The sequence below is a fragment of the Hydra vulgaris genome, chromosome 12 (genome assembly GCF_038396675.1).
Source record: "Hydra vulgaris chromosome 12, alternate assembly HydraT2T_AEP".
NCBI lineage: Eukaryota > Metazoa > Cnidaria > Hydrozoa > Anthoathecata > Hydridae > Hydra > Hydra vulgaris.
In genome coordinates this window covers 74,875,128-74,890,013 of record NC_088931.1, presented here as the reverse complement: position 1 = coordinate 74,890,013, position 14,886 = coordinate 74,875,128, and the positions used below count along the sequence as shown (strand labels likewise).

General features: G+C 25.8%; 2 protein-coding genes across 3 annotated transcripts; one reads left to right on the top strand and one right to left on the bottom strand.

The window, feature by feature from the left end:
* The first annotated feature begins 6,508 nt into the window (after positions 1-6,508).
* LOC101240719 (uncharacterized) lies at positions 6,509-12,175 on the top strand. Of its 2 annotated transcripts, none has more exons than XM_065814431.1 (4): positions 6,509-6,658; positions 6,740-6,777; positions 11,795-11,881; positions 12,043-12,175. In XM_065814431.1, exons 1-4 carry the CDS (start codon positions 6,571-6,573, stop codon positions 12,157-12,159), a joined length of 330 nt encoding a protein of 109 aa, XP_065670503.1. In that variant the 5' UTR covers positions 6,509-6,570; the 3' UTR covers positions 12,160-12,175. The 2 variants fall into 2 exon arrangements, with proteins under 2 accessions (XP_065670503.1, XP_065670502.1); XM_065814430.1 differs by having other exon boundaries at positions 6,534-6,664.
* Positions 12,176-12,297: 122 nt separating this feature from the next.
* On the bottom strand, positions 12,298-14,548 carry LOC124817760 (uncharacterized). Its single transcript, XM_065814428.1, has 3 exons — positions 14,291-14,548; positions 13,876-14,070; positions 12,298-12,602 (listed from the first exon to the last, which is right to left on the bottom strand). The coding sequence occupies exons 1-3, from the start codon at positions 14,468-14,470 to the stop codon at positions 12,303-12,305; spliced, it is 675 nt and encodes a 224-aa protein (XP_065670500.1). The 5' UTR covers positions 14,471-14,548; the 3' UTR covers positions 12,298-12,302.
* Positions 14,549-14,886: the final 338 nt, after the last annotated feature.

Here is a 14,886-nt window from a genome sequence, read left to right as displayed (position 1 = left end):
GAAAAATCTAAATTTTTATTTTTATTTTGAAATTAACAAACTATATAACCAAATATAGAAACCCTAATGTATATAAATCTAAAAAACGTCTAATCAATAATGAAAAATGCCTAATAAATTGTTAATTAAGCATTTTTTTTTAGATATCAATAAGAGTAACAATTTTATTTGTAGCAGCTGTGGTGTAGTGGTTAAAGCAACATTTCTAAGGAAGAAGGCGTGAATTTCCTAGTTCACGCCGTTTAATGCTCTTCGACAGTGCTCTGTGAGTGTAAGGACTTATGAGAGTACCTTAAATACCACATAAGAAAAAAATTATGTGTTACATAATTATTACCTAAAATATAAAATAAACTTTTTTTTCTCCAGTTTTGATTGATCTAATACTCTTTCTGTCTAAATAATAAAATCAACCTTTATATTTATTAAACTTTACCGAAAACTTTCTTGAGACCATTAAAAATAAAAATATTGAAGGTTTAGCAATATATGGTAATTTCAACGGAGAAGTAGCACATGCTAGCTGATGCAGTTGATATAATAGTTCTTAGAATCAGGTCTTTAAAATAACCTATCAGGTCTTTAAAAGTATGTATAATTATTATAACTGTGTAAAACTATTAAAAATCGTATAAAAAAAAATGCTCAAAAACCGAGCTCCTCTTTTAAGTAAACAAAAAGCAAATACAAAACTCTAAGATAAATATAAACCTTTCTTACACGATAAATATAAACCTTTCTTACACAATAAATATAAACCTTTCTTACACGATTCATTTTTTTATGATAAATATTAACCTTTCTGCTAATTTCGAACTAAATTGTTTAAACACTTATAATAGAACACTTAGTTTTAGAGCTGTTTTAAAACTCTTATTTAATCAGGAAATATATTTGTACTAGAATTTCATTAACCAATCGTATTAATTATCGGCTATACCTAGTGCTTGCTACATACGGTTTAGACCTCTGCAATATTAATGACCTAATATGCAAAAGCAAAAAAAATACAAAAACATTGCATCGATGTCTATTTTCAATCTTTCAAAATATTGTAAGACCTAAATCTTTACTAAAATTCGGAGAAATATCAGTCGACACAGAAAAATTTATCATTTTATTTACTCGTTTTTTAAATATAAACCAACTTTTGACGTTATTTGTTTCCAACTGAAATATTCGGCAGTGTAGCACTTTAGACATTAATTAGGAAACATGCTGGTGTAATAAACAAAACTTGAAAATAATTATAAAAGATAAAAAAAAAAAAGAATTAAATTCAAGTTTTATTATATTTAATTGTTTTATTATATTTATTTATGTAATAAAACTTTTTAGAAATTAACAAACTAATACGTATGTTTAAATTTCAGACAAAGTTCAGTGCACTTTATTACACGTGACTCAACATCTTCAATACTTCAATGTATTTCATTTTAGAAAATATTTAATAACCTATTTATTTCACGTTAGCCGTTTTTTTTTTAACAAATTTTAAAACAGCTCCAGTGAAGAAAGACGAGGAACTCCAAAAACGCATTTACAAATTTTGGTATATGCGCTTGAGTAAACTTAAAATATTTAAGTTAAACATAATTATATATTTTATTTAAGTAACTTTTTTCATAAAACTATGCAGTGATGTAAAAAATATCGGAATTATTCGAAGTATTTTAAAATAGATACAATTAAACTTTATGTTATGTCACTAGTTAAAGATCAAGCTAAAGCCATGCTAAAACTTAATGCGTTGTTAAGATTGTTTGAGGTTTTAAGCCGGCTCCGACCAAATAAGCAAAATTGATTACGAAGGAGGTGTGAATCTGTTTAAATTTTCTTTTACGGTACTCTGTGAAAAGACCGTTAGGTTTTCGTAAAGCACCTTAAGAACTTAAAAAAAAGTAAATTAAAGTCACTAAGCTGTTTCTGTTTTAACAGTAAAAAAATTTTTATGGTCAATTTTTAAAGTAAATGACTTTAAGAATTGACCATTAAAATTTTTTGGTTAAAAAATTGACTATAACGAAATTTAAAACACAATTTTATTTATTTTAGCACAAAAAACTTTATTAGTACTAGCAGACTTTATTTTTGAGGTGCTTAATTATGATTTTAATAATGATACACAAAATTACTATATTACTACAATGACCTATTCTGCTGGTTCGTCTTATAGATTATTAAAGTAATCCGCGGGTTCATCTTATATATCGGCTAACGTAAAGTACAATAAATTCAGCAACAGGTGAATTACTAACAAATTCTTTATTTGAAATATGACATGAGCAATATTAAACGGTTAAATTTAGAACTCTCAAATAATACAAGTTAGATATATTTCACGTTTATTGATAATATTTTATATTTGTATGAAAACTCTTCCCTATAATGACAAAAATAATTAAATTGATAATACCATTTTATATCTTGATGATAAGATCATTTGGTCTTCTGCTAGTTTCCCGCGTTCTATAGCGTTCCTCTAACTTTTTTTTTTTACCTAAACAACAACGAAAGTTATTTTAACTATTAGTTATATATATATATTTTTTTACTATTCTCAAACAAATCTAAATTCATAGATAAGTTTTAAAATTCATACGATCTTTTAACGTTCTAAAATTATGACCATATAAAGTTTGAACACCCCTCATTTTGAGGGGGTCACAAATTTTATAAGGTCATAATTTTTGAACGCCAAGAGATTTTTTTATGAACTTTAAAATTTATTGACGAATGTAAATTAACAAAAGCTGCCTTACAAACCTGATTGAATCCCGTAACATTTTAACGGATGCAGCTTGCCGTAGACGCCTAGTTAAAATTTTTTTACCGACTTTGTTAACTAAGTCGTTGTGTGACACATCGTAAGTAGTTTTTTTTTTTTTTGTTTTGTTTTTTTTTTCATTTTGTTTCGTCATTAAAAAAAAAAGAATACAATGCCGTTTTATATAAATAAAATTAGTTTAGTTTTTTTTAAACAACTTAGTTTAGTTTTTTTTGTTTATTTTGTCGTTTAATAACTTTTGCATTTTAAAAAGTTTATAATCAAAAAAACTGGCTGGGCAAGTAGAAGACATTATTTTGTCTTAACACCGAGCCCCAATCTTACGTATTTACAATAACCGTATAACATATTTATCTTTCGTATGATCTTTCATAAGACTTTTTCATAAGATTCAAGCCTATTGTAATTAAGGCCAGCTAATTAACTAGATCACAAGTTAGTCAGCTAATAGAGATCCTAAAGGATTAAGGTGACATGTGGCGTCCCTCAAGGATCAGTTTTTGCATTACTGCTATTTGTGTTCTTCATTAATGACTTACCAGAATGTATTTAAAACTATTCCAAATTATACGCCAATGCTGGCAAGATTATATAAGTTATTGATGTCAATTAATTTCTCTGAATATAAAAAACTGCAAGTCGACATAATAAGCACTGTAAATTAGTCGCACGACTGTTTTGTGAATTTCAACTTTGAGGAGTGCAAAGTAATGCAAGTTGGTTGTCATAAAAACTTTCTTTTTTTACACTTTCTTATCAAACTCAGCATATAATTAAAAAAAGAAAGACCGGTTTAAAAACCCAACTAATCAAAGGATATCCAGTTAACCTGGATCAGTTTTTCTTGAAGATATAAATAAAAAGTAACATTATTTGAAATAAGAAATTAAATACCATTAACTTGTATAGCTTTAAACGCTTTTCATTTAAATATATATATATATATATACATATATATATATATATATATATATATATATATATATATATATATATATATAAATATATATATATATATATATATATATATATATATATATATATATATATACATATATATATATATTTGTTTATTTAAATGAAATGCGTTTATAGCTATATATATATATATATACATATATATATATATATATATATATATATATATATATATATATATATATATATACATATATATATATATATATAAATATATATATATATATATATTTATATATATATATATATGTATATATAAATATATATATATATATATATATATATATATATATATATATATATATATATATATATATATATATATATATATATATATATATGTACTAAGCTACCGCAAACTCGAACCTCTATGGGTAGAAGAAAATGGTTCGTCTTAGTAAATGTAAAAAGTTTATCGTATTAGTAGAAGTTATCGAGTGATATTTATGAGAATCTGAGTTCAGCGAGAATTTCAAAAATACCACGTGTTATGTGTAACTGGATGTTCGATTTTTAACATTTATTACTAAATTTCTTTTCAAAGTTAACTTTCAAAGTTAATTATATTGCCTAGTTTTTCCTGGCTGGGCAAGTAGAAGACATGCCAATCGAAAAAAAAAAAAATAATAATAATAATAACTTAAAACCATAACCATGTCAAAACTCATTGTGCAGGAAACTTTTTGTGTGTAAAGATTTTCTTAACTTAAGTGAAGTTCTAAATTTTTCAGAAAAATTGTACTTTGTACATTTCATTTCTAGCGAAAGCCCATGAGACAAATTTCATACAAAATTTAGACAAATAGCGTGTGCAATTAATTTTTTTTAACAAAAGAAAGTTAACAAGAATGAAATAAAAATCAGATTCACATTTATCTAATAAAAAAGTTCATGTTTTCTAAAATCTAAATTAAAAACACTTTTTTTGACACCATTTTTAACTTTTTTTTTTGACGATTATATAAATTTTACCCAAAATTTTTTTAAAACTTGTCGTGTTAGAAAATAAGAGCTGCAAATTTAAAAGCCGAATGAGAAGCACTATAAGAAAAACATATTGTTTGCTCGACAAAAAAAAATCTCCTTTTTATGTTAAATAAATATCTTTAAACGAAGAAGTTTCATCCTCTCTTAAATATTAATTATAAGTCAAGACATTTTTTTCGAATTAGCGCTTGAACAAACTTAACTGGCGTAGTAGATCGCGCCAAAATTTACCATTGAATCTTTTGGTAATATTACCCTTAATAGTAATACTTTCCTTCGCGGCTGTTACTTGTCTTTCCTGACTACTGACGTTTACTGGTTAATATGATTGGTTTATTTTTTTATTTTAGGTGCCCTAAAATGTCTTTACGGTCTTATCGCAGAGCACAGCGGAAGAGCATTTGAAATGAAGTTCACGCCTCCTCCCTTAAAGTATTTATAAAACTTGCCCAGAGGTGGTGTTGAACCACGGATTTCCAGCTTCTGAGGCAAGCGCGTAAACCATTGCGCTACTGCTGCTCCAAATTATCCAAGAATGGGATTCAAACCACGGCCTTTCCGTGTATTTTTGAAGACAACGTAAGCTTAATTTTATCTATAAATGTAAAATTAGCTCCTTTAAAGTTTCTTTTCATAATTTACATTTAAATAAATTGAATGATAAAAATAAATACAAGTTAATAAATGATAATTTAATTTGGCAACCATTTTTTTCAACAATTTAGGAAAACAAAGCTTTTCGTTTCGTTGAGCTTCTCTTTGGAACAAAATGGTTTTAAAACATTCAAATTTTTTTCTTGAATGGAGTTGTCGCTTATTCAAGAAAAAGCTTTAAGAAATTAATTCTTGATGATATATTTTTAAACGTTTAACAATTTGCTGTATTATTTATACATTTACATGCATTTTAATCAATGTTTAAATTTCTTGCCAATCAATTTTTGATTATGACAGCATAAAATCACTTAAATATAAAAATGGTTCAAAGGTATAAAAAGAGAAAGAGACAGAAATCAACGAGTATCATATTATTATATCGAGTATATATTATTGTATCGAGTATCATATTAGTAATTTTGTTTTCCAAGTTGCAAATGGCTTTATAAAGCAGAGCTAAGCTGGTAATACTTATAATATGAAATACAGCACTTTAATTTAGTAAGTAAAAAAGTACAAAAAAAATATTTATTCCTAACCCAATGGGAATGCGTTGTCCCGGGGACGTTTTTTGGACATCTTACGGACGTCTGGTCCTTTTAAAACCTGAAAATGCAAGTTTGTTTTGCTCAACAAGTTTTGATCGGCGCAGTTTAAATCAATTATTGAACAACTATGAAAAAGTTTGAAAGAAATTTTACTATTAATAGAGTCTATAGTCTTCATAAACCCATCATGACATGATAAAAAGAGGACCACTTAATTCAAATAATTGATTATGAAACTTGTTCTCAGAAGCTGAATGAGAGAAGTAAAATGCGGCGTCAGCAGAAATTATTTGATAGTTCAAATATGGATGTGAAATTTTCTAAGAATGACCCCAATTATCTTTTCTAGGTAACCTAGTAAAGTAATCTCAAAATAATAATAAATTACAGTCAGCTGTAGTATGTGTAACAAAAACTAATTTACGTACTATTAGCTACACATAATAATACTCAGCAGCGTAGCTAAAAAGTAAAAAAAAAAAAACATTAGAAAATAAGTACACAGGTAGCAACTGAGCACACTCTTTGTATTGTTTTACTTTGCTGAATAAACAGATAAATACATAAAAACTTTTTTAGTATTGAATAAAAAATTTCAATTTTTAAATTAAAATGGATCTCATCAAATACGTTTCTTTTCTCGGGATTTTAGCAATTGTTGCATGCACTGCAACAAAGATTCCATGCAATTCCACGCAAGGTGAAAGTTAATATAAAATAATGTTATTTTATAAATAAAAATGGAAAAAAAGCTAGATTTAAAAGTTTTCTCTTTATTTAGAATACGATGCTCAAAATGTGAATGCTTTTTCTACAAAGGTAGTAAATTACTTTGTAACTAAGTTTAGCTTTTTTTTTTAAATAAATTTATTGAACAGATTATAAATAAATTTACACAAAATATTTTTTTTATTTTAGTAAATATAACTTTAGTTGAATCTAACTTTAGTCTAAACTATAAAATAGTCATAAAAACTATGCGAAACTTTTTCGAATGTTAATACACAATCCATTATAGAAAAATAGACTCTTGCCATCATGCTCGGCAATCATCATGATGAGAAAATACAAATCTTGCCGACTAAGGTGATTATGTTGGTTAGCTTAAAATAACCGCTGAATGTTTTCAATTTCAACTTTAAATAATCGCTGAACGTGTTTATATTAAAATAAATTTTTTTTTTTCAATGATCAAAACTGAATTTTTAGTAACAAAAACTGGTTTCGATAAAAGTTCTTGTAAAACGTTATGTTTAATAGTAAACCAATAACCGTTTATGAAATAAGTAGATTTGTAAACACAACATTGTTTAAGTAATACTTGTTAAATAAAACACCTCAAAACCAATATTTATCAACTTTAAAAAACAAACTATTAAATAACCTTGTTCTTGAAGACGCAATCTATAGTTGGCCATGTGAAAAGCAAGACTTTTGGAGATAAATACCAACTTTATCAAAAATTGACCTTTACTTGTTTTTTAAATTTGTAATTTATGCGAAATGAGTATGCTAATCTAACATAAAATAGGTATGCTACTCGAACATGAAATGCTCTTTAATCGAAAAAGTAAATTTAAATTTAACTTAACTGACAAACCCCCTGACATTATACAAATAAAAAAGCCCAAAAAGAAAACACCTGTTAAAACTTGTCCGTCAGTGTAATTATTGCGTACTGCATAATTGAGGTGCATCTTTCGCTAAATGTTTACTTTTACAGTGCTTAAAAACACGTTTTCAATTTTTGATAGATTAATAAATAGCAGATAATAATAAAAGTTCTATTTTTACTTTCGCCCTTAATTTTTTTAATAGAACAGTTTTTTTTTAGATAACCCAGAGGGCACGCGTCGTCCGGATGTCGACCGTAAAACGTCTTCTGATTTTCTGGACGTCCATAAGACGTCCGTCGGACGTTTAGACATCGAGAAGACGTCTTAAATGTTACTATCTTATAACAAACTATATCATCAGTAAATTTGAGTCATACAATTATTATAATTACGTTTCAATAAAAACTGAATTATGAAATTATTTTTGAAATTAACAATTCTTAAGTGTGTAACCATTAATTATATGCAAATTTTGAATCAAATTAACTATATCAGTTATTAGGTTTAAAACTTAATAATAAGAATAATCAGGGTCGGATCTAGGACTTTTTAGTATTTGAGCCAAGAAACCTAATGGTAAGTTCAAAACTCTAAATTTTTGCATTTTGGAAAGCCTTTTTTCAAAAGCACACTTGTTTGAGAGAACTCCAAGAATTCATGTGGAAAACCATTTTGGACATTTATATATAACAATAATAACGCCTTAAACGTTTATATATAACATTAATAACGCTCACTTGCAACTGCTTAAACAAATCAACGTTTTTTGATAATAATTATAAAACGGTTTTATTCAGCGCTTATTATTAGTTAAAATTGTACAAAAACATTCCATCTTTATGCACGCTCAAATCCGATATAAAGTCGGTTTTAATATTGTTTACAACTGTTGCCCCATCTATCTAAAATAACATCAACCGCATTTATTTTCCGCATTGTTTAGATATCACAGGGGGTGCATATTAATTGTAAAGTGTGTTTTCAGAACTACCATTGTTAACACTCTGTTTACATTTTATTAATAACCAAATTAATAAACCTGAAAAATTTAAACAAAACTAGTTAGAAATATTAGCAGCCGTGAGCGCAATTTGAAGCTTATATTTAAATCTCTAAAAACCAAAAAATCTCAAAGAACACCCCACAAACACGTTTTTAGGTGAACTCTAGATTTACACGCACTAATATGTACCTTGTGCGTGTTTAAATAGAACCTATATTGTAAAACACATTTTAGTTTATAATATAAAATATCATAAATAAATTGCATACCGAGTAATATTTTTATAGCAAGCAATTAAAAAATTGCATAGCAAGCAATAGCATAATAAAACGTGTTATATGAGTTTACAACTTTTTTTGTCGACGACCTAAAAACTTACCAAAATGTTATTTTATTTAAAATTAAACCAAATCGTTCCAGGAAAATGTTTAAAAACATTTCTCTGATGCAATTGGTTACAGTTTACTACAATATTTAACAAAAAAAACAATATGAAAAATAACAGCCTCCTTTTTTATACAATATTGTGATTTAACAGAGCAAAGTACAGAACAACTCAACAAAGTTATTTAATTAACAACATGAAAATATCTTAATAAATAAACTTTAAATAAACTATAGATAAATAATGAATAATGAATAAAAGAAAGTTTACAAAAAAATTTATTATTAAAGAACAACTAAAAATTTTCTTTTTTATTAAACGAGTGCTTCAAAAGCTCTTTATTTTATCATCTAGTTTTGTCATGAGCCTGAGTCATCGAGTCTAAAACTTGATATGAATATTTTTTTGTTGCTTGCATTTGCTTAAGAAGTTTCTTGTCGTAAAAGTTAGCACTAGCATTGTTAAGTTTGCTAACATGATAAATTTTTATGGTACATTAATCATAAATATATATATATATATATATATATATATATATATATATATATATATATATATATATATATATATATATATATATATATATATATATATATATATATATATTATACTAGTTATCGTCCAATTTCTGTACTTTCTGGTTTTTCAAAGATTTATGAAAGGATCCTTTACAATAAAATTTATGATCATCTTTCTAAAAATAAAATACTAAGTACAACCCAATATGGGTTTAAAAAACATAATTCCACTGAACACGCAGTGCTTCATCTGACTAGAAGTATTGCAGATTCGTTTGAAAAATCACAATTTACTCTTGCAGTGTTCATAGATCTATCAAAAGCCTTCGATACAATAAATCATGAGATTCTTATTAAAAAACTAGAAAATTATGGAATCTGTGGTAATTTTCTAAAATTACTTAAGAGCTATTTAAGCAATCGTAAACAGTATGTGCAAATTGATGTATTCTCTACAACAAATTTACTAGATATAACATGTGGTGTCCCCCAAGGGTCTATACTAGGACCACTTCTTTTTCTCATTTATATCAATGATCTTTATAATGCCTCAAATTTAAAAACAGTAATGTTTGCTGATGACACAAACTTTTTTTTGTCTAGCAATAATTTCATAACACTATTTAATGACATGAACATAGAGCTAATTAAAATTTCAAAATGGTTTAAGTCTAATAAGTTATCAATTAACATAGAAAAAACTAAATGGACTCTATTTCATCCAAAATCCAAAAAACATCTTTTGCCAAATGATATGCCTCAAATATATATAGATAATATTCAAATAAAACAATCAAAAGTTATACTTTTTCTTGGTGTTTTTATTGATGAAAACCTTACGTGGAAAAATCATATTGAAACCTTGCGCAACAAAGTTTCAAAAAATATTGGAGTACTATATAAAGCGAGAAGTTTTGTTAATAGACACGCATTAATTCAACTTTATTACTCACTTATTCAATGCCATCTAAATTATTCAAATATAGCAAGGGCAGTGCTAAAAAAAGTCAATAAAGATCCTCTTTATCGGCAGCAGAAGCATCTAGCACGACTAATAAATTTTAAAGATCGTTTTACTCATGCAAAACCACTTTTATTCAAAATGAGCATTCCTAATAAATACCAACTAAATGTTTTTAACACTCTTTGCTTTATATTTAAATGTAAGATAAACTTAGCTCCAATACCTTTTCAAAATTTATATGCAATAAAGCCCAAAAACAAAGATGATCTAAGAAATGACAATTTTATTTATCAACATTATTCGCATACAAATTTTGGAAGGTCTCTTATATCTTATCGCGGAGCTTATTTGTGGAACCAAATAGTTTTAAAAAATTTTGATTTTTCCCAAAGTTGGAATTTTTCTTCTTTCAAAAACAAACTGAAAAAAGTTATTTTCTCATTAGAAAATATTTTCGAGTTCTTCTGATCTCGTTTCTCTTTTATAAGTGTTTCTAAATGTAATTTAAAATATTTGTTTTCATTTTTTATTGTTTTTTTAATCGGTATTTTATTTGTATGACGGTTTTCATAAAAACGGTATTTACTAATTTAAAATATTTGATTTTATTTTTTATTGTTTTGTTAAACAGTGTTTTATAATTGAGGTTATTTTATTTGTATGAAGGTTTTCTTAAACGGTATTTACTTTTTATTTTATATTTTTTTGAAATAATTGGTTTATAATTTTTGTATTGTTAAACGGTTCTCGGTGACAGGATCTTATGATCCTCTTCGAGTTTCCGTGTTCTTCATATATTATGTACCAACGACACTTTTACCAGAGAATATTGTTAAATGAACAAACAAAAAAAAAAAAAATATATATATATATAATATATATAATCATATTTAAATATGATTACTTTTACGCATAAATATGCATAAAAACACTGCCTGCCATACTTGTAAAAGATTTGAAGGATTTTACAAACACGTACTAAAATGATGATTAATAAACGAGGAGCCCATCTGCAAAACGCGCTAAGTCACAAAGATAAAAATTTTGACTTAATTCCATTTCCCGATTCTATATACTGAAATCTATCATATATACAAATATTAGACCAATTAAAAGTATTTTTGTCCTAAAAATAGACAAAAAAAGTATTAATTTCTGTGGATCCGCAACTAGGGGCAATTCAGTTTTTCGCCGTTTTCTCAAAATCAGTTTACTCGGGTTTTGCAAATGGGCTCCTCAAATGCCTCAAATTATATAGATAGTTAATGAGTTATTGATCGACAGAATTTTTATTTCATATGCTGTGTGTGTTTTAAAAAATATGTAAATGTTTGATTTTTTTGTTTATAGTGCTTATGCGATTTCGAGGAATGTAATGAAAACGTTGATTGGTTTGAAGTTTTTGGAAAATCTTGCGTCAAGGCGGGTTTTGAATGCGTAAGATGCAATATTCATTTTATCTTATATATTAGGCGTAACTCTTTGAAATATAAGATTTTATTTTATAATTGAATTAAGTATCATTTTTGTTAACAATAAATGTTATAACAACTGTTATAACAAACAAACAAATGTTATAACAACTAATACATTTTTAGTGTTCAAAAAGAAGACAAATCTGCAGAATGCATGCATCTTCAATCGAACAGTATGACAAGTGTTCAAAGGAATATATCGTTTGCAGTATAAAAATCAATTCAAATAAAAATAATTAAATCATGTATCAAAAAATTAACGATAAAGCTAAACGCGATAAAAAAAAATGAAATTATAAAAACAAGTGTTTTTTGCAACTCGTGAAGTATGACGTATTGTTTTATGATAGAGGATGAGGGGCCACAAATTAAAACTACTTGAACTAAAGTTTTTTGTTAAAATTAGAAAGTATCAAATCGTCTTTTAACTTTTTAATTGCAGCATCAAGTTTTAAAAACTTTTTATCATATTTTGAAGCTTGCTCGTTGACGTTGTTAAGATCAACGTTTTCGCCGATTAACTTGTATTGTTCAATAAAACTTTCATTTGGCTTAACTTCAGAAATTGATTCTACGTTTTCTAAACGCCGTATTCGTCTTTGTAAATCCTGAAGTTCTCGTTCATGGGCCAGTTCCATGGAAACAAGTTCCATTGTATACTGTTTTGCGGATTCGTAACGTTCCTAAAAAGAAAGCCTTTTAAACAGTTTTTCACTAAATAAGAAAAAAAAATTGTAGGTTTTTCTATACTACACTAAACAAAATCTTTTTGATAGAACGGTAAAATAAAGTAGAATAGTAGTGCACTGGTATAAATTTTGAATAACAAACATTTTAATTTGGTTTTGTAACAATGCTTAGGGTGGGTGTCATTCCATCAGATTATCTAATAACTATTTCTAGGTTACAACATTTATTTAGATTGAAAAAAATCAAAAGCCCAATACTAATCTCATGAATAAAAATGAATTATTATTTCAACAAACAGTAGGTGACTGAATCATTCTTCGCCTGTAAATAAAAATGTGATACATTGTATCAACCTAATTTGAAAACTTTTATTCCTCTTGTGAGGGTTTTGAAACATCTTTTCTTTAATTTTGATTGTATTAATCGCCATTAAAAACTACCCAAATATTATTCAAAAATTTTCAGAAACTTTGGTAAACACTTTGTTGGTCTACACATTGGTTAACTGTTGTTTAACACTTGTTTCACTGATTTTAAAAGTTGTATACAAATAAATCACTATTTACAAATAATTTATTAGAAACTTTTTAACATTTACGGCAACGATAATTTCAGAAAAATTCATATAATAAGTTTTATACAGTTTTATTCAATGAACTTTGTTATTATTTTTTTCACGATTTTACTTTTAGTAATATCGTGAAAAAAATTAAATTAAAAAAAAAATTAAAAATTAGTTAAACGATTTAGCGCGTTAAACGATTTCGTAAGTTAGTTGTTAAACTTTATTTTGATATAATTTTTAATAGAATTTTTATTTTTAACTGTGTATAATATTTAGATCAGTTATTATTTTATATATATATTATATATATATATATATATATATATATATATATATATATATATATATATATATATATATATTTTATATATATATAGCTAAAAAGACTATTATATTGTATTGGTTTCATGAAGTTCTATAATCGTGTCTAATTAAATCCAAACCATATACACATAATTAAACCCAAACCATATACACATAATTAAACCCAAACCATATACACATAATTAAACCCAAACCATATACACATAGTTAAACCCAAACCATATACACATAATTAAACCCAAACCATATACACATAATTAAACCCAAACCATATACACATAATTAAACCCAAACCATATACACATAATTATACCAAAACCATATACACATAATTAAAAAAAATATATATGTATATCTGAAAAATGAAATATCCTTGCTTTTAATTCAAGAACACTGTCATTCCAAGATTTTATCTCTTTGTCTCCAACTTGCTTAATAAGCGATGGAAGATTATGGCTTGTTTGTTTATGTTCACTTGCCATTATGTTTAACTCCATTTTTATTGCTTCTAACTCTTTTGAACAATACTTCATTGTTTGATATTCTCTCTCTATTGATAAAAGTCTTTTTTCCTAAAACATATCATGTTAATATGTAAATAACATAAAAACAATGAACTATTAAATAAGTAATATATTAAAATATATTATAAGATTGTTTTAAACACTTTGTTCTAATTGTAATAAAGTTGTTATTATATATTTTATAAAACATTATGTAAACATTTACTAACAAAATTTTTATATATTGTAAACACAATAATGTATTTAGCACCATTAGAAATTGACATACTTGATCGTTAATTATGTTTAAAGCCGAAATTAGTTCTGACTTGTGAGATTCAGAAGCTAGTGAAGCCTCGTTTTTATAATTGTTCACAGCTTTTTCTAACAAACTCAACTGGTTCTTTAAGTTATGAATCTTTAAACGATAAATATCTTTTTTCGTATTTTTAGATGATTTGATTCCCATTTTTAATAATCTATTTTTGAAAATTACATTTTTTATAAACTCTTAATTAATTGACGTCAAATTACATTTTAAATTTGTTAATTAATTTCTAATTTTTCCTTGCGCCTAACATCCAATGGCTGGTCAAATTTCTTTTTGAAGAGACGTCATTATTTTTTGGTTATATAATAAACTTAACAAAGAATTTGATTAAAGAAAACTAAAAAAAAATATTTTATAGCTAAATTGAACTCAAGTTATATTGATTTTGTTGCGCAAAATAAACAAAAAAGGGCTCAAAGAAGATTAAATTCATAAATCTATCACCACATTATTTGCGTAGAAAAATATTTAATAAAACTATTATATACGTAAAAAAAAAAAATTTAATAAAACTATTAAACATTGTAAAATTTATAAATTTCCTTTTTTTTTTC